At 45.7% G+C, this 21,249-nt stretch overlaps 1 protein-coding gene across 7 annotated transcripts in view; it reads left to right on the forward strand.

The window, feature by feature from the left end:
• dab1a (DAB adaptor protein 1a) overlaps positions 1 to 18,919 on the forward strand; it is a 179,745-nt gene extending 160,826 nt beyond the window's left edge. For 3 of the 7 annotated variants that reach the window (XM_068319424.1, XM_068319423.1, XM_068319425.1), the window contains 13 exons: positions 564 to 695; positions 3,542 to 3,661; positions 4,120 to 4,158; positions 4,637 to 4,699; positions 5,955 to 6,008; positions 9,923 to 10,060; positions 12,047 to 12,109; positions 12,233 to 12,329; positions 13,132 to 13,541; positions 13,646 to 13,841; positions 13,915 to 14,063; positions 15,359 to 15,455; positions 18,593 to 18,919. In XM_068319424.1, the coding sequence (XP_068175525.1) occupies positions 564 to 695; positions 3,542 to 3,661; positions 4,120 to 4,158; positions 4,637 to 4,699; positions 5,955 to 6,008; positions 9,923 to 10,060; positions 12,047 to 12,109; positions 12,233 to 12,329; positions 13,132 to 13,541; positions 13,646 to 13,841; positions 13,915 to 14,063; positions 15,359 to 15,439 (1,542 nt within the window). In that variant the 3' untranslated portion in view covers positions 15,440 to 15,455; positions 18,593 to 18,919. The remainder of the gene's footprint in view (positions 1 to 563; positions 696 to 3,541; positions 3,662 to 4,119; positions 4,159 to 4,636; positions 4,700 to 5,954; positions 6,009 to 9,922; positions 10,061 to 12,046; positions 12,110 to 12,232; positions 12,330 to 13,131; positions 13,542 to 13,645; positions 13,842 to 13,914; positions 14,064 to 15,358; positions 15,456 to 18,592) is intronic. The other 4 variants (XM_068319426.1, XM_068319427.1, XM_068319428.1 and 1 more) reach the window with 4 other exon arrangements.
• Positions 18,920 to 21,249: the final 2,330 nt, after the last annotated feature.

Genomic DNA, 21,249 nt, shown 5'->3' on the forward strand with positions numbered 1-21,249 from the left:
TCCAGGTGTCTGCGTGGGTTCTCTCTGGGTTCTCCGGCTTCCTCCTACCTCCAAAAACATGCAGTTTAGTTTAATTGATCAATCTAAGTTGACCATAGATGTAAGTGTGCGTGAGGGTTGTTTGTCTTTCATGTGGCTCTGTGATGCCCTGGAAATTTGTCTGTGGTGTACCCCACCTCAGACTCCAGTATCACCTGTGACCTGCAAAGTAAGAAAAACGGCTGAGGACAGGATTATTACTGTTGTCTAGTCTACAAGAAAATGGATGGATGGATGGATGGATGGATGGATGGATGGATGGATGGATGGATGGATGGATGGATGGATGTTGTGTAAATGATCAACACTTATCAAAAGTGTTAGAATTGTTCCAGCAGATGCTTATCTTACCCCTTTGGGCTGAGCAGCATTCTCAACCAATGAGTGGTAAAAGGCATCTTTAATGCTATTTGGGTGGAGGGGGAAGCTTAGAGTGGTAGAATGCAGCTGCTGAGGTCTTCTGGACCGGTTCAGAACCGACAGCGACATGGTGAATTAAACATCCTGTCTGGTGCCTCCTTCAGATCCTCCAACACCACCATGCCGTCCACGAGATCTCCTACATCGCCAAGGACATCACGGACCACCGAGCTTTCGGCTACGTCTGCGGGAAGGAAGGGAACCACCGCTTTGTGGCAATCAAGACGGCCCAGTCGGTCAGTGTCTGAATGCAGGCAGCGAGTGTAAATCACGTTTGTTTGTGTGTTCAATGCGGCACGAGTGGTACGCATGTTTAGTATGCACCAATTGTGTGTACATTAATGTATGATTCATAAGGGTCTCTGCACAGGAGCACAGAACTCTTGACATTTAGATGAGGACCCTTGAATGTAAACTCATTTCCCTTTGTGCTTTTCACCAAACAAACTGTTTACTCTGCAGAGTTGTGTGTGTGTGTGTGTGTGTGTGTGTGTGTGTGTGTGTGTGTGTGTGTGTGTGTGTGTGTGTGTGTGTGTGTGTGTGTGTGTGTGTGTGTGTGTGTGTGTGTGTGTGCGGTGTGTGTGCGTGTGTGTGTGTGTGTGCGTGCTTGCGTGCGTGCGTGTGTGTGTGCGTGTGTGTGTGCGTGTGTGCAGACAGGTTCACCACACATTAAACAACATTCTCTATATGATATTGAGTACCCTTTTAAATGTGATTGTTGTTGTTGTTGTTGTTGTTGTTGCCGCATCTGTGTGTCCGGCTTGTTTAGTTTGGATCCAGCTGGCTCACTCCCTGTAGCCGTATTGATTTCCCATAGCGAGTCGATGAGGATTTGAGTGTGTGTCACCAACTCTAATGGCATATCCATCCTCCCAGGGCCGTGAACTGTGCCTGTTTGACTGAGACTGATACACACAACAGGCTGTACTCGACATTTACACCGACTGGACTCCAAAAGAAAAAAAAAAACAAAACCCGCCGTTCTAAAATGCTACCCTGCAGACCAGCGTAGCATTAGACTAAGCTCTCATCAGTCAGCTAAGCTGTCATTTATCCGACAGGTTGCCCGAGGAAAGGTCACGCTTAAATTTTAGTCACATTTTCAGATTTTGAACCTGCCATCATGAACACTCCAGCTATTAGTTGTTGAGAAGACCTTGAGGAGGAATAGCGGTACAGAGCCTATAGCAGATGCTGGGGTTGTAACTGGAACACAAAGTCTGATGTGAAATAGTCATTCATCATAAGGAAAATATTTCACGGCATCCAAAAAAATCCAAACTAGGACTGAATGAGAACGTGCAGAATCTGGCTTAATTACTCATTTCATATTTCAAATATCAGCACAATACAAAAAGACATTTTTTTTGCAGCAAGATTTAGTGGAGTTGGTAGTACAGGAATTTTCAGCAGTCTCTTAGTTCATCGCGTGCTAGTGTCTTTTTTTTTTTTTTGCTTTTTAGTATTCATTCAGGTATTTGAATTTTGACCCATGTTTTTCCTAAAAAGATATTCCATATCCACCCTGAGTAAATTATTTAAGCACTGGCAGATCAAAACTGATTTTGTGATCAAGTGGTTCAGCCGACATTCTTCTGCTGCTGTCAGGGAACAAGGTTTGTAATTTGCTGCACATTGATGAGTGACTTAGTACCTAAAGTTAGTTTGCAACCTTTGAGGGACACAGCGAAGATCTTGGCTCCTCTTCTAAGTTGTTTGATCACTAGTTTGGAAACGTAAAGGTAGATTATAATTCCTAAGATAAAAGTTTTTTTGCTTAATTTGATTGTAAAAAAAAAAATAAATAAACAAAAAAATAAACAAAACAGGTAACATGCTGTCAGGTTTTACTCATGACTAGATGTGATCAGTTCATCATTAGTCATCTGTAACTTCTGTATCATAAATTTCACAGCTCACCTCAGCTCCATGTGCTTTCTCTTAACTAACAGTTTTGAGAGACACGTATCAAAAAAGAATGTGAATAAGATTTCAATCAAGATTGGAGATTAGAGCATGTAGCATATGTCAGGTGCAAAGACGATCTGAATCTGACAGCGATAAGTTCTATTGTTGGCTCAGCAGGAGCCGCTGTTCCCCCCACTGTGTCTGTCATGAGCAATATGTGGCAGGGAACATCATGCAGAAAGTCAAACCTGAAATAAAGCATCTTTATGCAAGGCAGTGCTCAGCCCGTGAACTCCTAGTGAACTGCACATAGCCACATTAAATAATTGATCAGGTCTGAAACACCATTGTGCTCTAAATCTCTTTGCTGTGACAATAGCGGCAGGTTGTGAGTCTTTTAACTGGTTTGTTGTCAGTGCTTTTGTTCCCTTGACAAGACAGGTGCTACAAGGTACGACACGACACCAGCATCTGCTCCTGTCACTACACCAGGCCTTAGAAAGAATAGAGGATGTCCTGATTGCACAGATAAGCTTATAAAAGCCTGTCTAGTGTGTGTGTGTGTGTGTGTGTGTGTGTGTGTGTGTGTGTGTGTGTGTGTGTTTTTATGTGAGTCTGTGTGGTCATGGTCTGGACGTCCCATTCCTGACTTTTCACACTAATGCTGGGACAGACTGGTCAGTGTCCAAACAGACACTAGGAGTAGCCGTCAGTTGCAGGCATCGGTCTTCATTAACATGAATTGTAAAATGATGTGCTTTAACTTCATCTGCAAACTATTACTCCATAATGGATCTTCCAACCTGTGGCAATACACGTTGCACTACGACAGGACCATACAGATAGCTGATTGTGGATGATTCCATTACCCCAGATGGTAGCAAAATGAGTTTGAACTATTTCTCCAGCCCTCCGACACGTGTCTGTATAGAAGGAAATGATCTGAAGTCCTTTAAAAAAGGCCATTGATCATAAATGTATTGACATTTCTTCTCCCGAGGCAGCAGGATGTGGGATTTAAGCCGATCTCTGCACCTTAGGTTTGTGTCATGAGGCATGAGGCATCCCATAATTAGAATAAACACGGTTGGAAATTACGAGCTGTGATCAATCCTTTCAGTGTGTTTCAGTGTGTGTCTGTTAACGGACGAATGACGCGTCCTCGTCCTTCTAGGCTGAGCCCGTCATCCTGGACCTGCGGGACTTGTTCCAGCTCATCTATGAGATAAAGCAGCGAGAGGAGATGGAGAAGAAGGCTCAGAAAGACAAGCAGTGTGAGCAGGCGGTCTACCAGGTACGCTTAACAGATAACTGCTGTTTTCTTTCCCTCCCCTGTTTCTTACCCCATTTCCCCTGCCTTACCTTAATCATCAGCCATTAGTATGATGAGCTTCATCTGAGAGACTCTCCACAGACGAGTCAAGCAACACTCGAAAAGACATCAGAGCAGTGGAATGACACACAGAGCATCCACTTCCTGGTTTTAATCAGTGGCACCATCTGCCCATTTTGCTTATTTCACCTTCCTCTGTTCTCCTTATCTCTTTATCTCTATTGGTCTCTCTCTCTCTGATGATTACCAAATGATTACCTGAATACTGGAAAGCTGCTATGTCTTGCTCTGCTATCCGCCTACACCATCTCCTCCACCGGCTTAACTCTGCGCCTCTCCTCTGTCTGTCCTCCCCCCTGCGCTCCTCTTCTCCTCACTGTTCGATCTCTTCCTGTCCTTCCGCCGCCGCTCACCTACAGACAATACTGGAGGAGGATCTGGAGGACCCTGTGTACCAGGTAAATTTCTAACCAATCTCACCGCTACTATCACCTGCTGCTTTCTAGCCAGTCATCTTGTTCCTGTCTGTGTGCGCTGTGGGGAGACGGTTCCTGTTTGGTGACAGTGTGTTGATGGCTCCGTGTGTGAGAAGTTGGAGAACGGCGGGAGACGCTCTGATCTGAGCAGTCGTGGATCCAGTGTCTGTTGCATGCCTACCACTCGGGGTGCATTATTTGCTCATTAGATGTTTTCTCAGCTACATGAGTTTTGTTTTTGTTTTTTTTGGCTGCTTAAATTCTCCTACATGTCTTGCTGTGATCTGTTGCCGAAAATCCTTTTTTTTAATTAAAACCTGTTGACTTTTGCTGTTTGACTAATCTCCTTTGCAGTTTGCTACACTTGGCTCTCAATTTCTCAAATCTTTTTTTAAAAAATTTCTCTCTTGCTCTTGTTTTCTTCTTCTTCTTCTTCTTCTTCACTCTCCCGGCGTTGTAGTACATTGTATTTGAGGCGGGACACGAGCCCATCCGTGACCAATCAGAAGAGAGCATTTATCAGGTATACCCACAAGCTCATCTTGTGTGCTTGTGTCTCAAGTTTATTCTCATACATCTTGTGTCGGCTGCGGTTAAACGTCTAGGTATGAGATGCTCTTGTTCAGCTCCCAAGATATTCAAACTTCTGTTTACACAGACTTAGGTGTTACACTTTAATAAGAACAATATTTTTGGCCTGTTCTTAAAAGTAAATGTATATAAAGGAAACACTGAAGAATGAGTGGCGAACAGACCCAAGTAGAGCCTTTCTCTCATTGCAGTCCTTAGGGGACGGGGAGGGGGAGGGGACGGTGTGCACACAGGGGGATGTGGAGGTTATTCTTGGGTAACGTGGAGAGCGGTCCCCTCCCTCTCTTTCTCAAACACATGAAAGAAACTGGGGGGGGGGGGGAGATTAATCACCACCCTCTCGTTTGATCTTTAAATAAAATGGATTGGAAATAGATGGAGTGCTGGCACGTGCGCAAACATCCACAAACACACACACACACACACACACACACACACACACACACATCAGGCAAAAGAAACGTGAGCCCCAGCCAGCCTCCAGCCACAGAGGATCTGATGTATGAATAAAGATGGCAGCCTCTGGAAATAAACACGGGACATAAACATGTGGAAGAAGAAACAAGGCTTTGAGAGGCAGGAAAACACTGATAGAGGCTTTACTGCATAGATACCCACAGTCTTCATCACACAGATTTCTCATTTACCAATCAGTGTGATTAGCCCTGTTGTAACTGTTGGAGGATAAAACTTAATTTCACCCATTATTCCTCTGCAGGAGAAACAAAACCCATAGAAATCTCACAATTCTGACATATCAGCATTTTTCTATCAAGGCTCATTGTTTCGTCTCGTTGCACAAGCTGTCAAGACTCTGTGCCTGTGTGACATGGGGATATTACATGTCTCCATGTGTGTGACAATCTGAGTTATTACATGTCTGTGGGTGTGATAAGCAGCCTGATCCATTCTTCATTAGGGAGCGATAGAGAGGAGGAGAGACATCACTGCAGGCCACTAGTCTGCTGATTACCCTCCTAGATGAGTTCTCACTCTACAGATTTTAATTCTGATTATCCACACACACACACACACACACACACACACACACACACACACACACACTCAAACGTGCATTAGTGATTGATTTGAGTCCCGAGGAGCATCCAGAATGTTCTATCAGTGATGTGTAAGGCTTTTTTTAAACTGGCGGTAATGGGCTCTCTGGCTCTATCGATGGATTATAGGTTCCCACCAGTCAGCAGAAGGAAGGGGTCTATGACGTTCCAAAGCGACACCCAGTGAGTGACCGTGTGTTTGACCCGTGAACCCGCCCGTCAACCTGCCTCCCCCCTCTCAGACAAACCTCTCAGCTGTCCCTCCATTAGAGTAAAGCCCCCTCCTTGTAGGAATTCTTATCCTGAGTCAACATGTCTCCCAAACAGTGTGTGTCATTGTTCCCTGAGAGGTTTGCTGGGACCCAGTGCTGTTATGCCGTGTTCTGTGTTTACCGTCCTGCTTGCGCCGTAGCTGTGATGACTGGTGATCTCCTTCTTCTCGTGCATTGTGGGTAACTGGGGATGCTGTGTCTGGGTGTGTGTTAGTGCGCTTGATGAAACGTGCCTGGCTGTGGTTTGCCAGTTGTGAATCCAATCCAAATCTGCATGGCCTCATTCCACATTGTGCTGAGCACACGTATATTTCACTGTCACATGTTTCCTTAATGGTTATAAATCAGATATCGGGCCGTCGATGTGCATGGTCTCGTATTTATGAAGCTGCATCTTAGCAATTTGAACGTATCTGAACGGATTCTCCAGTATAAATCTATATTTGTTGATGTGTGTGTGTTTACAAGCTCTTTGCATGATATACTGTATGCACTGTATGTATCCTGAGATTGGCTCACATTCTGCCGGTGGTTATAATGAAAGATGACCTTGACCACCGTCAGGCTCCACGATAACTCAGCTGCTATTTTATTTACCTATAAATATGCCAGTAATATTCCTGCTTGATTTAATCTGCTAAAATCTTCACATGGAATAACCACACTGCTGTCACGTGTCCACGTGTGTGTGTGTGTGTGTGTGTGTGTGTGTGTGTGTGTGTGTGTGTGTGTGTGTGTGTGTGTGTGTGTGTGGTTGTATACGGTGTGTGTATTTTTATGAATACTTCATCCCATGATGACCAGTATTGCCTCAGTCCATCCAGAGCCCACCAGTTCCATGTGTATTCTCCCTGAAGAGTTTTTTTTAAATATATAAATAAATATATATTTAAACCTCTAAAACTGGACTCCTCCACATCATTCCTGTCAGTCACAATCCCACTCTGAGGATCTTAGTTGGCTTGGAACCAGTTTTTATCATTTTTTCTGGCTACATATTCTCCTCAGCTTTGGTAAGAATATTACAGGCACCATAGTATCGCCATTCTGTCTTCACCCTGCCCACAACACAAGCTGCTATTTGGATTGCCTTTTTGTTGGCTGCTGTCTGAAAGTGAACAAATCCAATATTTCTCTCGTTGTTGTGCAACCCATTGGAATTGTCACCCATTTTTGGTTTAAATAAAGCAAAGTCAAATCTTTTCTGCTTCTCAGTCACCCAGAAGAACTACATATATCCAAGGATCATGGAAATACGAATGTATCATAGAAATGTCCTTGCTTGTATTGTAATTTTTGGACTAATTAGCTTTTAAGATACATCCAGACTAACGGGGAGGCAGACAGCGGACAGGATGCTGCTCCCTCTGTGGGTTGAATCTTCACAACGCGCTGCATCACAGTCAGAGACGTCACAGCAGGTCTTTCAAAACGCTGCTATTCACATCATTCTGTTTATATGAGGTGCCTCAAGGAGAAAGGGGGAATTTGTGATGCTACAAAAGTGGGAAGAACTGCAGAAGTATCAAAAACTGTTGCTAAACTGGCAGCAAAGCTATCGTTACTGCCAATACAATAAAACTAAAGACATTGTTAACAGCGATAACTTACACAGTGTACACAATGAGCTAGTCTGAGCTGTAGTAGCCTGTGTGTGTGTGTGCGTGTGTGTGTGTGTGTGTTGTGAGGGAGCTCTCAAGCATCAGTCCCATGTGTTCTCATACTACTGAAGAGGTCACAGGTTTTGTCTGACTGCAGCCTTTTTGATTGGATTTACTGTTTATTCCATTTGGTGAAGAGGTTGATGTTCTTCTCAGACTGAAGTAGGCAGCCGTTGGATGAGATCCTCGCCGCATGTAAACACACACCACACCTGGGATGAAATGAAACCACTGGACAAAATGAGACCTCCTGTCCAAAGCGATGTCTTTTCTTGTTTACTTTGTCACCCTCTTAAAAGACAGATCAATAAAACACACACATTCTTACATTTCATTCTACTGAGCCCTTGACCCCCAAAGTGTGTGTTGAGTCAACATGTCGAGTCTTTTGGTGCTGTCTTTATCAGTTTTGTGACAGGAAAAAAAAAAAAGTCCTTTGCCCCTTACATATCTTGGATTTCTCCTGAAAAGCCATTAAAGGAATATTGAGACTTGAATCTCGTTTTAACTCAGCTCATCCTTTTTTCTAAATTTCATGAAATCTTGTGAGGAGGCGTAAACAGAGATGTCGCCACGCACCGATGAACAGCAGCGTTACGCTGGATGCTCTTGAAATGATGCTGCTTCAGATTTCTTTCTGATGATCTATTTGTCAGGTTTTTGGAGTGTTTTTAACATTTGAAGTTAAGACTTTTTTCTTTTTCTTTTTTTTTTCCAGTGTTGATATTTCACAGAAAAATGTGCAACTTTAAGGATGACTGCTTTATAATAGAATACGTGGCATTTAAGGCTAAGTTAACATTTTGCATGTAATACATGACCCATTTGAGGGGGTCATCACTGTCATTTTTAACCTGTGTTTTAATTGGTCGTGTGTGTGTTTGGTGTGTGTGACAGTTCAGCAGGGTTTTGCCGGTGTGATCAGTCAAACGGTACGGGCTCAACAAGGTGGCATTAATTAAAGGGGCTGCAGTAATTGTATGTAGGACACATGTGCACATGTAATTAGAGTTCCCCTGGAGATGGCTAACTGAGGGGTGACGGCTGTGCTGATAAAGATAAAGGGCTGCGTAAAGAGATGGTGTGAGTTTTTAATGGGCACAGAGGGATAATTGACAGAGGAGAAAGGGAGCGGTGGACAGAGAGGGAGGAAAGTAACCCCAAGCTTTCAGGGATGATAACAGTAGCATCAGATTTAAAAAAAAAAACATCCCCAGAAGGATCATTTTCATCAGTTGGACTTAAATGAACCAAAAGAATGGAGTTCAGAATGCCAGCGGGAAAAACCCCAAAAACATTCAGTATACAAATGTACTGTATTTCCAGAACTGATTAGTATTTGGGCAAAGCTGTTATTGTTCTTCGGTATCCGCTAATGACCGCCATACTTCATGTTTTCATTCACAGAAAAAGCAAACTCTCAGCGATATCGCAGGGAAGCAGCTAGTAATTCAGTGACAGTGCTGGCAAAAGGTATGGCAGAGCCCATCATTGTTCTGTAGTAGCTGGAGAAATATTGGAGGCATTCTGTCGAAGCAGATTGTACAACGATGGGTGTATGTAAACATCCCCTCCGGATCGCTATCTGATTTGTATTATTAGAATTCAGATGCATGAAGATACAAGCTGTTGGCTGCAACGGCGACAATTATGATGCAGGATAGATAGACTGTCGGCTCTGGGTTTGTCATGGGATTTGTTCTTAATAATAATTGATTATAAACACAACTCTGGTCTTATTCCCAAATCTTCTAGCTAAAATTCACTTTGATGGAAACCGAGATGGCAGTGAACGTGACTTCGCACCTCCTCGCTATGATGTACCGCATGTTCAATAACACTTTACAGGAACGCAGTTTTAACCCCCTGCTCAGTGCTATAGTTCACACTCATGGTAGGGATGATCTTTAAAAGCTTCATGTGTGCCTGAGCGTGTGTGTGTGTGTGTGTGTGTGTGTGTGTGTGTGTGTGTGTGTGTGTGTGTGTGTGTGTGTGTGTGTGTGTGTGTGTGTGTGTGTGTTGTACAACTATAACAACTCATCACATTTCTCCCCACTCCCCTCCCCGTCTCTGAGTGAATGAAATGTAACTAACATGTTGTGCGTGTGAGTACACCCCCCCCCACCCACCCACCCACCATCTAACAGTGGGGTTGTGATTGCAGAACGGACATCAAAACACCCCGCACCATCATCAACCTCATCATTATCATGCTCAGCCCCTCCAACAAGAACACACTGAACAGCAGCAGCAGCAGGCAGTGGCAGATCTGATAGACTTAGGCCCGGAAATGGGGACTCAGGTAAGCCACTGTACACGGCACAGCGCTCTTGTTGTGGCTCTGACAAAAGCAAAGAGGGAATTTTATTAATGTGAGCCAGGAACACCCTGTCCTAAATATTACTGTCCTTAAATATTACTCAGCCCTCATGAACTGCTTCTTTGGACGTATTCTCAGATGACCTCATGTCCTCCTCCGTCCCAAAGTTCTATTTCTGTTCTCCTCTAGTCGCCATCGTTGACCCCTGTCCTTAGAAGACATAAATAATAAAGTAAGCAAAGTGACACTTGAATGGTAACCAGGCTAACGCAGAGGTGGCGTAAATATCTCTGGAGGCACCCATGCACCGATGCCTGTATGTTTGCATGGTGGCAAAAATACCCCCCTGGAGCCCACAGTATGGATTAGAACACAGTGATGGTATTCAGCTGCAAAGTCTGTCTGAGTTTTTGTAAATGGCAACATGCGAAAAGACTAGGAAAAAAAAAAAAGTGGTGTTATAACTTACTGCTTTTAATGCATAGGTTACAAAACCCAAGAGCAGTGTACGTGCCTGAAAGATGTTGATGAAGGTTTTTTAGTTCGGAGTGATGTAAAGGTCAGCGTGTCCGTTGCCGTGGGAGATAACAGACAGTAGCAGTCATCCCGCCTGCAGATGCCCCGACGAAGGCAAGCTGCACCTTCATAACACATTTATAACACATTTAAAGCCCCGCTGTCGTACTGCTACAGATATAAAGAATTCTCGATCAAAAGTGACAAATATATACCACTGTTTTAAGATTTAGTTATATTTCTACTGTGGCTTCTCCCCAAGAACGTTACTTCTTGTAGTATTGCCTGAATAACAATTTTAAGGAACTGGTTTCCTTCAAGAAGAGTTTTTCCTGGAATCTGTTTGAAATTAATCCCATGGACTTCCCGTTATCAGTCCTTGTGGATGCCTGATTTTACGACTCATGGAGATGGAGCTGGAGTAGATCTGTATCTGCTGTGCTACGCTGTGCAGTGACAGGAGTGCATGTTACGACATCTTATCCCCCTCCTCTGTTTAAAAAAAAGAAATATGAACATACAGATCCAGACCTACTGTAAACCCGTGTCCACAGATCCATTTTCTGATAAAAGCAGAAATAAAATAAAAAATAAAAAAGAATATTGTCTCTGTGACCCACAAGAGAGAAGATTCTGAGAACGTTCAATATCTCAAAAGAAATTATCCACATCCATGCTTTATGCTAATCTCTGACCATGTATTCAAAGCTTTAACTCCTTATAGACTAAAAATAGAGCTTCCTCACTTGCCACCGGCCTAAAGATATTATTCATGTGCAAAAAAAAGGGGGGAGATGCTAATAAGAAGGATCACGAGGAGACTTGTGAAAGGAAACAGAATGAAACAGAACAAATTCAGATCAGATAGAAAGGCTGCTGCGCTTGATAGCGAGTCCCTCTGAGGCAGAGCGCACATCCTCTACAACGGGGATCATAAGGGACGGATCCGGAGCGAGGCATCGTTCAGTAATGAGTCGGGAGGTGTGCTAGTTTGCTTATAGACCAGCTGGTGAAATTCACAAGATTAGATTTGCTTTTACTGACCCCCAGAGGGGACATTCAGGTGAAAAAGAAAGAAAAGGAGACAGAAATAACATAGAAAACTATATACAAGAGCAATTCCTCACTGAATTACGAGGCATTCCGTTTACATGGAGTACTCACGGTGTGACAGATGTGGAGCGGATGACAAATACTGTGATAACTCTTGGTAGGTATGTCATCATAATCATTTCATCTCATTATCCCATCTCTCTTCACCCCTCTGTTATCTCTTCCGTGTAGCTGCCACAGTGTGCAGGTAGGTACCACGGACAAACCAGCCTGCTGTTGTGCTGCATGCCATGTTTGATGCATGTTGCACCGGAATGACAACTAACCCTGATAATGAAATATTCTACAAGAGTATTGTTATTGTAACTGACTGGTAGTTTTTGCATCTTTTATTTTCAGAATATCAACCAATTAGAGATTTTCGGAGACATGTCCACACCCCCTGACATCACCTCTCCATCAGTGAGTAGCTGTCAACTAAACACAGCTCAGTTGATTTTCATCCTTCAAAAACCCCCACGATCTGATTTTTCTCTCTTGCCCCCCCCCCCCCCTTAATGCGACCTCTAATCACAATGTGTGCAGACCCCCGCATCTCCAGCCAACACCCTTGACCCCTCGCAGGGCCTGCAGCCTCCCACGGAACTGTTTGCTCCCTTCAATCCTGCATCTGTGCCCTCAGGTACGACCTTGTTGATTTTCTGTTGAAATACACCACTGCTGCGACCGGGGGGGGGGGGGGGGCGAACGTAGCAGGTGATGGAGGGGAGGCTGAAGATTTGGAGGCAGAAAGCAGAGAGGCGAGTGTGTATGTGTGTGGGGTGTGTGTGAATAGACAGGGATGGAATAGAACTGAAATGTAAATGAGAGGACAGGGGTGGGGGGGTGGGGGGGGTTGCATTGGTTGTGCGTTGAATATAAAATGTGTGGTTAGCTGGACGCCTCGGCTCTCACCTGTGGCTGAGGCGACTCCGGCGGGCGGAGAGAAGCAATAAAACATGTTTAGATGGTGACGGTGTGTGCATGACACCCCTGTGAAGGAGATGGCAGCGTGTGCTTATTCCTTTACCCCCCCCCCCACGCCCCTTAGTGCTCATGTCAGGGAGGTTAGAAGTCAGCTCTAACGGCTGCAGACCAGGAGTGTGTGTAATAGAATCAGCTTCACCTGATGAGTTAGAGGGATTTTAATGAGTGTATGTTGAGCTCTGCCTTTTCATAATGACTCTGCCTCATTCTGGAGGTAATTATGATACTTCACCATGACCATTAAGAGACACCGCATTATCTGCAGGCAGAAGTAGGGCAGTACTCTGGTGATGCATGGGGTTTAATGTGTGTGTGTGTGTGTGTGTGTGTGTGTGTGTGTGTGTGTGTGTGTGTGTGTGTGTGTGTTATGTTTAACCACCTCACACTTCTCTCTTCTTGTTTCAGTGTCATTAAGATTTTATGAAACGTCTGCGTCTCCTTGATGTTTCCTTCACCAGGTTACGTGACGATGGGAGCGGTGACCCCCGGCCACTGGTCCCAGCAGGCTTTCGCCGCCCAGACGCCGCTGGCTTTCGGGGTCCAGTCTCCTCTAGGTCCGGTAGCCCAGGTGCTGCCAGGGGGCCAGCCTCTCATCTGGGGTCAGGCCAACATCTTCCCAGCCACGCAGCAGCAGTGGGCGGCCATGGCAGCTGGAGCCTTCCCCCCCACAGCCTACCTCCCTGCCCAACCTGTGGGCACTCTGCCCGCCGCCGTGTTCCAGACCCTGACCCCCGTCACCGCCACCGTGAGTCCAGCCGGCGAGAGCCACTCAGGGGCCGGAGCCGGCGCTTCGGCTTCCTCCCCGTCAGCGTCGTCGAGTCCGCAACACGGGGAGAGGGCGAGGAAGATGGGCAAGGAGATGTTCAAGGTGAGGAGCTGATGAGTGGAGCATGTGATGAGAACAGAGTTAGGATGTTTTCCAGCCTGTTTCTGTGGTCATAACCAGCACCAGGGCTGAATCTTTTTTCTCAGGATTTCCAGCTGGCGAAGCCTCCGGCCATGCCGTCCAAAAAGGCTGAGCAACCCAGCTTAGCGGGAACATCAGAGGCATTCAGCACTTACTTCAGCCGTGTGGGCACCGCCCAGGACACGGACGACTGTGACGACTTCGACATTTCGCAAATGAACCTGACGCCGGTCACCTCCACGACGCCGTCCACCAACTCACGTGAGAACTCCACTCTGACCGGCTGTGTTGTCCCGTCTGTAGCGGCGTCTGACTCGTGTTATCCCGACCGCAGCCCCCACCCCGGCTCCCAGGAAGAGCTCTCCCTCCAAGTCCTCAGCCTCTCATGTCAGTGACCCCCCCACCGACGCCACAGACCCCCCCACGGACGACTCGTTCGGGGAAGCAGAGGGCAGCCCCAGTCGCAGCGGAGAGGAAGATGCTGTAAGTGTGTGTGTGTGTGTGTGTGTGTGTGTGTGTGTGTGTGTGTGTGTGTGTGTGTGTGTGTGTGTGTGTGTGTGTGTGTGTGTGTGTGTGTGTGTCTGTGTGTGTGTGTCTGTGTGTGTCTGTGTGTGAGAGAGAGACAGATTGGGCACATGGATAGTGACTAATATGAACTGTAGCGTGTGACTTTATGTCTTTCACTCTGCGTGTGTGTGTGAACGTGTGTGTGAACGTGTGTGTGAACGTGTGTGTGTGTGTGTGTGTGTGTGTGTGTGTGTGTGTGTGTGTGTGTGTGTGTGTGTGTGTGTGTGTGTGTGTACCTGGTCAACACAGCATTAAATTAGCTGGTGGAATTGTCAGGGACATCATTAAGCTGTTATTAATACCAGCCAGGTAGCGTCCATACATCACTACTCCCACAAAGACAGACTCATCTCTAGTGAGCTACTGGAGGAATAATACCCCAATCCTTCTTCCAGGGGCACTTAATATTTATTTTACCAGTAGTGCATCAATCTAAGAGAATTGATTGGAGAAATAAAAGAAAGAATGTAAAGGAAAAGAGAGATTTTTAGAGAGGAAGGCAGAAATTTGACCAAGGTCCTTGTAGAATGAGTGACCTTCTGAGAAGCAAGACTTTTCTAACATTTTCCCAGCCATTTGTCTTCCTTTCTTCCTCTCTTTCACTGTGTCTTCCAGGCTTGCCTGTGTCTTCTCCAAGCGTGGAACATCAGGGCTTTTTTTTTTTTGTCTTCCACTCTGGTTATTACTGAAAAAAAAAATTCTTTTAACATGGTTGAAAATGTCACCAAGCCTGAATAAAAGAATCTGTACACCAGACAGAGAAATGAGAGTTGGTGGTAGGGCCAGGGCGGTGAGAGTGACTCAAAGGTTATAGAGAAAGAAATGGAATAGAAAAAGAAGTAAAAGCCCCCAAAAAAACCAGCCACTTCTCTCTGTGGAGTGAGGTGTGAAAAGAAGGATGGCTTAGATCAATACAACAACCTCCTCTGAGGTTTTCATAATAGATTAGTGTAAATGAGTGTGTGTGAGTGTGTGTCACTGGATATGTTTTTTGGGAGAACACAGTGTTATTTCTCTTTCAGTATTGACTCCTTCTCTCTTTTGCTTCCTGTTTGGTCTACTCTCGCGTCCTTTAGAGATCCTTAAATCCTTCTGTCAGATTGATTCTTCTCTGCCTACTTTCCACTCTCCGTTTACTTCTTTGCTCATCCATCGACTTTTCCTTCCACACTTTTCTCTCTCTTCCCTTCCCTCCCCTTCTTCCTCTCTAGGTGTGTGGCTCTGGGTCACCCTGCCCCAGTGAGACAGCAGATCCCAGCTCAGACCAGGCCAGTCCAGAGGCTGGGAGCTAAATAGCAGCAGGGCAGGGTAGGTGCTGTTACCTCTGTGCCCCACTAACTGCTCCTTCTTCACCTGCTTGCCTTCATACTTCCCCCTTTCATCCATCCACAGGATCTCTCAGTGTGTGTGTGTGTGTGTGTGTGCGTGGGTGTGTGTGTGTTCAACAGAATATCTGTGTGACTGATTGAGTGGCTTGTTCGTGTGTGTTTGTGCACATATGTTTGTGCCTCCCCTGGATTTATGGTTAGTGTTTGTCAGTGATGATGTGTCATTGTCTAGAAGGCCTGTGCTCCAATCATGCCCACCCATCCCACCCAGGTGATTGGCTGAGAGCGTTAGCCAATCAGAAACTGTTCATGGAGCAGGACGTCTTCTGAGATTTACATGCATCACTGCAGCTCTTAGATATTTAGGTCATTTGCACACATCATATATGTGACATGTTGCACTGGAACTTATAGCATGTGCATTATTATCAGAGGATGACGATGATGAAGATGAGCAGCGACTGTCCAAACTTGGGGAAGTGTTGATGTGTGCATTTGACCCCACTGTAAAACTGTCAAACTACTTTCTGTTGGAAGTGACGTGCAGTTTACCTACACAAGGATGCAAACACACACACACAAACACACACACACACACACACACCACACACACACACACACTCCAAAGCCACTTAGATGCCAGCCTCCTTACCCTGGGTCCTCACCCACACAATCCCCGGCAGTGGCTGCCTAATGATAGCTGCTGGCACTCACACAGTGAAAAATGTAATGGTGTTGTTTTCATCAGCTAATACCGGGGTGCCAAGATTAATGACTGCCTGGACATAATTGGCAATAATTAAAACCCAAGAAGCCTTCTAGTCTTTCCCCTCTCCGTGGGTGGGAGGAGGGGCGGCTGAGGTACCCCCCTGCCCCCTGCTGGCCACCGTCCTCGTATTGAGGTGCTTTGAAAGCTGCGTGGCGGCAGGTGGATGTGGGGCTTAAGTGGGAGGACAGATTGGAGAGTGGAGAGTCTGTGTTAAAGCCAAAGACCAGAGAGTCTCCTCTACAGTAGGTGGACTGCTTTGGTCCTGGTCCAGTCAGTCTGCTCCCATATGGTGTTTACCTGCTCAATCACATCCATTTTAGACATGTCCCCAAACACACACACCTGTCCAGTGGGCCTGGTGATTACACACACACACACACACACACACACACACACACACCTGTGCAATCAGCCCGGTGATTCTCTAGACAAGCACACCTGTGATCGACACTGTCACCACCTGTGCTCATATCCAGGCCAAAAATATGGGAGTGTGTGTGTGTGTGTGTGTGTGTGTGTGTGTGTGTGTGTGTGTGTGTGTGTGTGTGTGTGTGTGTTTGCTGCTAGCCGTGAATGCCATGTTCCCTCCTCCCTCCTCTTCCCACTGACAGATGTGTGTGTGTTTGGGCTGGTAGGCGTTGTTTGTGTGTGTGTGTGTGTGTGTGTGTGTGTGTGTGTGTGTGTGTGTGTGTGTGTGTGTGTGTGTGTGTGTGTGTGTGTGTGTGTGTGTGTGTGTGTGTTTCTGAAGTGATCTCATCTTGTCCAGCGAATGCTCTCAAGTCTCAGCCGTGAAATGGCCTGCTTCTACGGTTCACTGAACAGTCTCACATTGCTTCTCCAGGCCCAGGGCACAATGCTCACACACACACACACACACACACACACACACACACACACACACACACACACACACACACACACACACACACACACACGTACCAGCCAGACCAGGTATTTGGGATACATTGGCTCATACCTCCACCTTAGCCCTGCTGGCTCCGTCAGCCTTATGGAGCTGAAGCAGCTCCTGGGCAGAGCTGGTTAGATGATGCGGGGTGACACCGCCGCGCTGTGTCTCTGGCGGGGGGGGGGGGGTAGCTGAGCAGTGTGTGCTCGCTGTCAGTACTTGTCTCAGCCTCTTTGTCACCTCTCCGGGCTGCTGACAGCCTCTTTCTGCTGACTGTCTGGTCTCGTCCAGGACTACAGTTACAGCTTTGTATCCCACAAACCAAAGCATCCAACCCAGAGTGAGACTTTCCATAATGAGAGAGTTGTATTAAAATACAAGGAGACTAACTTATTTTGTGCAACACATCATTGATTTGACGGAGGGTTTTGTCCATTACTAATCACTGAACGACTATGTCTGTTCCAGATATCTACTCTAATTACTTTCACTGTTGATTAATCCTGATGTTTTTGGACAAACTCTAACATCTTCACATAGATGTACCTTTTGTGTTTTCATGTTATTTCAAAATCTGACCTCTTGCAGTGACTTTGAATGAAAGGCAGCACTCAACAGCTGTAAAAATGCTGCATTTTTTAAAATTCCCTTCTTTCTTGAGTTTGAGAGGCGTCACCAGGTTTGATGAACGCTGGCTGCCGTATCACTTGTGTGGGAGCTGCTGGCAGACCCTAAACTCTCGCTCTCTGCACCGACTCCTCCAGAAAATAATAGGCCAGTCATTGTTCTCCAATCAAGTTGTCTGCATAGCAGATTGAGAGGCTGGCTGTAATTATGTGTACAATAATAACTGGTGTATTGTGAGTGACTGCAGCAGCTCAGTGCTTCCACTGCAGGGTGCTCCGTCATCCACTGGTGTCTTCCAGCTCAGTTTCAGGAGAGATGCCAACATGAACACTCATAACTGGTCTTACAAGGCACTGGTTTGAGCATCTGATTCATACTGGTCCTTGAGGGAGCCTGGAGATCATATTCATGGCTGCATGAAAGGACACTGTCTCAAACAGTAACTCACACACACACACACACACACACTTAAAAATGTTTGGAGAGCTGTGGGGATCGTTTTAAAGTGAAAGCAGCGAAGAAGAAATCACAGGACGTGTCCTTCAGACGCAGCATACTACTGGCACCTGGTGGCCACTTTGAGTACTGGACCTCACAAACCTGCTTAACGAATCAGTCTGGCTCATCAGGACTCGCAGTTTGGTGAAACTGTTCAGTCAGATGAGCGAATGAATCACAGTCCAGAGCACTCCCTTTAATTGTGTAACATTCAGGTGAACTACAAACGCCTGAAATGACGATTTAAGGCAGATTGTGAGGTCATACCTGTGTAAAGGTGGTTTGAAGTGCTGATCTACTTCTCTTTCCTGTGCAGAAGGGGAAGGATCCTCTCTATGCCAAGATTAACAAAGGGAAGAAATAAGGAGAAGCAGTCCAGACCAGCAGCAAGAGAACAGGAGGAGAACCCTCATCTAGTGTGTGTGTGTGTGTGTGTGTGTGTGTGTGTGTGTGTGTGTGTGTGTGTGTGTCTGTGTGTCTGTGTGTCTGTGTGTGTGTGTGTGTGTTGTACATCTCCCAAACAATCGTCTTCTCTTCTGAAAAAACAACTGCGCAAAGCCTCCCCATTCCCTCGGTTCTATTCCTCCACTTGTGTACCTCCTCCTCCTCCTCCTCCTACTCCTCCTACTCCTCCTCCTCCTCCTCTTCCTCCTCCTCCTACACCTCCTCCTACTCCTCCTCTTCCTCCTCCTCCTACACCTCCTCCTACTCCTCCCCCTCCTCCTCCTCTTCCTCCTCCTCTTCCTCCTCCTCCTCCTCTGCAGCCTGCTCTCCTCCTGAGAGGAAAGAGTCGTCTTGTCTTGGTTGTTCACACAAGACGGGGGGGGTTATCATTCACAGAGATGGATGCAGTTCTCCTTCCACCATGCCCCCCCCCCCCCCCCCCCCAGCAGAGACTCACACCCAGCCTTACAGACTAATCCTTCTCCTTCCCCGTCCCCCGCTCCTTCTCTCTTACACCTCCCTCACACTCCTTCACTTGCCTCCTGTGTCTGACCCAGAGACTGTGCTGCCAGGAAGGGACTGAATCAAGCAGTGCCTCTCTGTCTCCAACACACACACACACACACACACACACACACACACACACACACACACACACACACACACACACACTCATACAACACATGAGCTCGACGGGATTAGAACCATCATCTTTTGCTTGAACTGACTGAATCTACATCTATAACGAGAAGCTGGACTCTAATGGGCCAATCAGGGATGGCCAACTACTGGGATCGCTGCTCCCCGATTGGTTGGTTCAGCCGCTATTTCCTCCGTCTTGTGAGTGTCTGCTGGATCGCTATGCAGAAACAGACTCTCTGGGAGCTACTCACACACCAACAAGACATACTGTGCATACATTAGACTACATAAACTCACATAAATACAAGTCCTCCCCTCACACACACACACACACACACACACAAATACACACACAGACACACACACACACACACAGTTTGCCAAATGTCTTTCCCTGCAGACAGACTGACATAGAGGCCAGAGGACCAGACATAAAGAGAGATGGACCCTGAGAGGGAGACGCGTTGCAAGTCAAACAGATTATGTGATTGAACTGTTCATTCTCTATAGCTTTTGTACAATACAGATTAAAAAAAAAAAAAAAAAGAACAAATTGAAAAAAAATGTAATTTTTATTTTATAAATCAATCAAGCCGCTGGGGTCAGCTCTATAGAAACTATAGAGTCAACATGGCTTTAAGGCATCTGATCGTTGGTTTGCCAAACTCATTTTGTAAATAATGATAACATTTTGTCCACTGGACTTCTGTGCCATAAAATAGGAAGGCTTCAATTATGCAAACTCTTGACGTTAACCCAAGCAATACCAACATATTCTTTTCTTTTTTCCTGTTTTCCCGCTGTGTTTTCTTGCCCTCTGATCTGGTTTTTGTTCTTGTGCTTGGATGTCGTATGTCTATGTCTTAACCTCCTCACACTACATCCAGCTGAACAGCTTGCCTTTATTTGTCCTTTCAGATCCTGTCTCTTCAAATTATTGTGTCACATACTAACTAGCTTCTGTAGTTTTTGTTACCAAAGCCTGTGCACCCACTGAAACTTGTGTTTCTGTCCCACAAACCTGTATCCTAACCCGGTGTTTCAAGCGCTGGGTGCAGCCTAACTCACTGTAGCCTCGTCCTCCATCTTCCTCCGGCCGTCTTGAACATACATGATGCTCTGAACATCTGTCTGTCCGTTGGTCAGGTGCCAAACTGCTGCTGTCCCATCATCTGTGTTTGTGTGTGGATGGCAGCATCCTCTGCCGCACCTACATCAAATGTGATGCCAATGACTCCCTATTTTATGGCCAGAGTCCCCATGTCATTCGAGAACTCTTTTGGACCATGATATTGATTAACTTAAAAATCTTGACAACTAGAAGATGAGCAAAGAAGCTGAATAAAAAGGGAAACGTTGCTTTTTGAGTACATAACATTTCTAGACCTATTTTAACTTTACCTCTGCTAACAGTTTCTTATTGTAAATTGACGCATTATTTTTATCTTTATGAATATGACATTCTACAGTGGGTTTTTAGATGATTTTTTTTTTTTGGTTCCCTCTTGATTTGAATTACGTATTCCACCATGTATTACTGTTACAAATAAACACATCCAAAATGATGGAACGGCTATTCATGTGTGTACGTGAGTGTGTGTGTGTGTGTGTGTAGTGAGCCTAATGGTGTGTGTCTTGCAGAGGTGACCCCCAGTGAGTTGGAGTTTCCTCATGTAAAGCTAGTGTCACAGTCTTTTGCTGTAATTTAACGTGCCTTTAAGAGCCTGTCACATCCTGCTGCTCTGGCAGCCTCTAATGCAAGCTGTCATAAGCTTTATTAGCATCCCACTGAAAAACAGGGGCGTCAGCCTTTTTTCTCTTACTCTTCCTGTCGGCCGCATACACAATGAAAATACTTTACAACAACTTTTTATGTACCTTGTTAAT

Source organism: Antennarius striatus, chromosome 7, assembly GCF_040054535.1.
Source record: "Antennarius striatus isolate MH-2024 chromosome 7, ASM4005453v1, whole genome shotgun sequence".
NCBI classification, from domain to species: Eukaryota; Metazoa; Chordata; class Actinopteri; order Lophiiformes; family Antennariidae; genus Antennarius; species Antennarius striatus.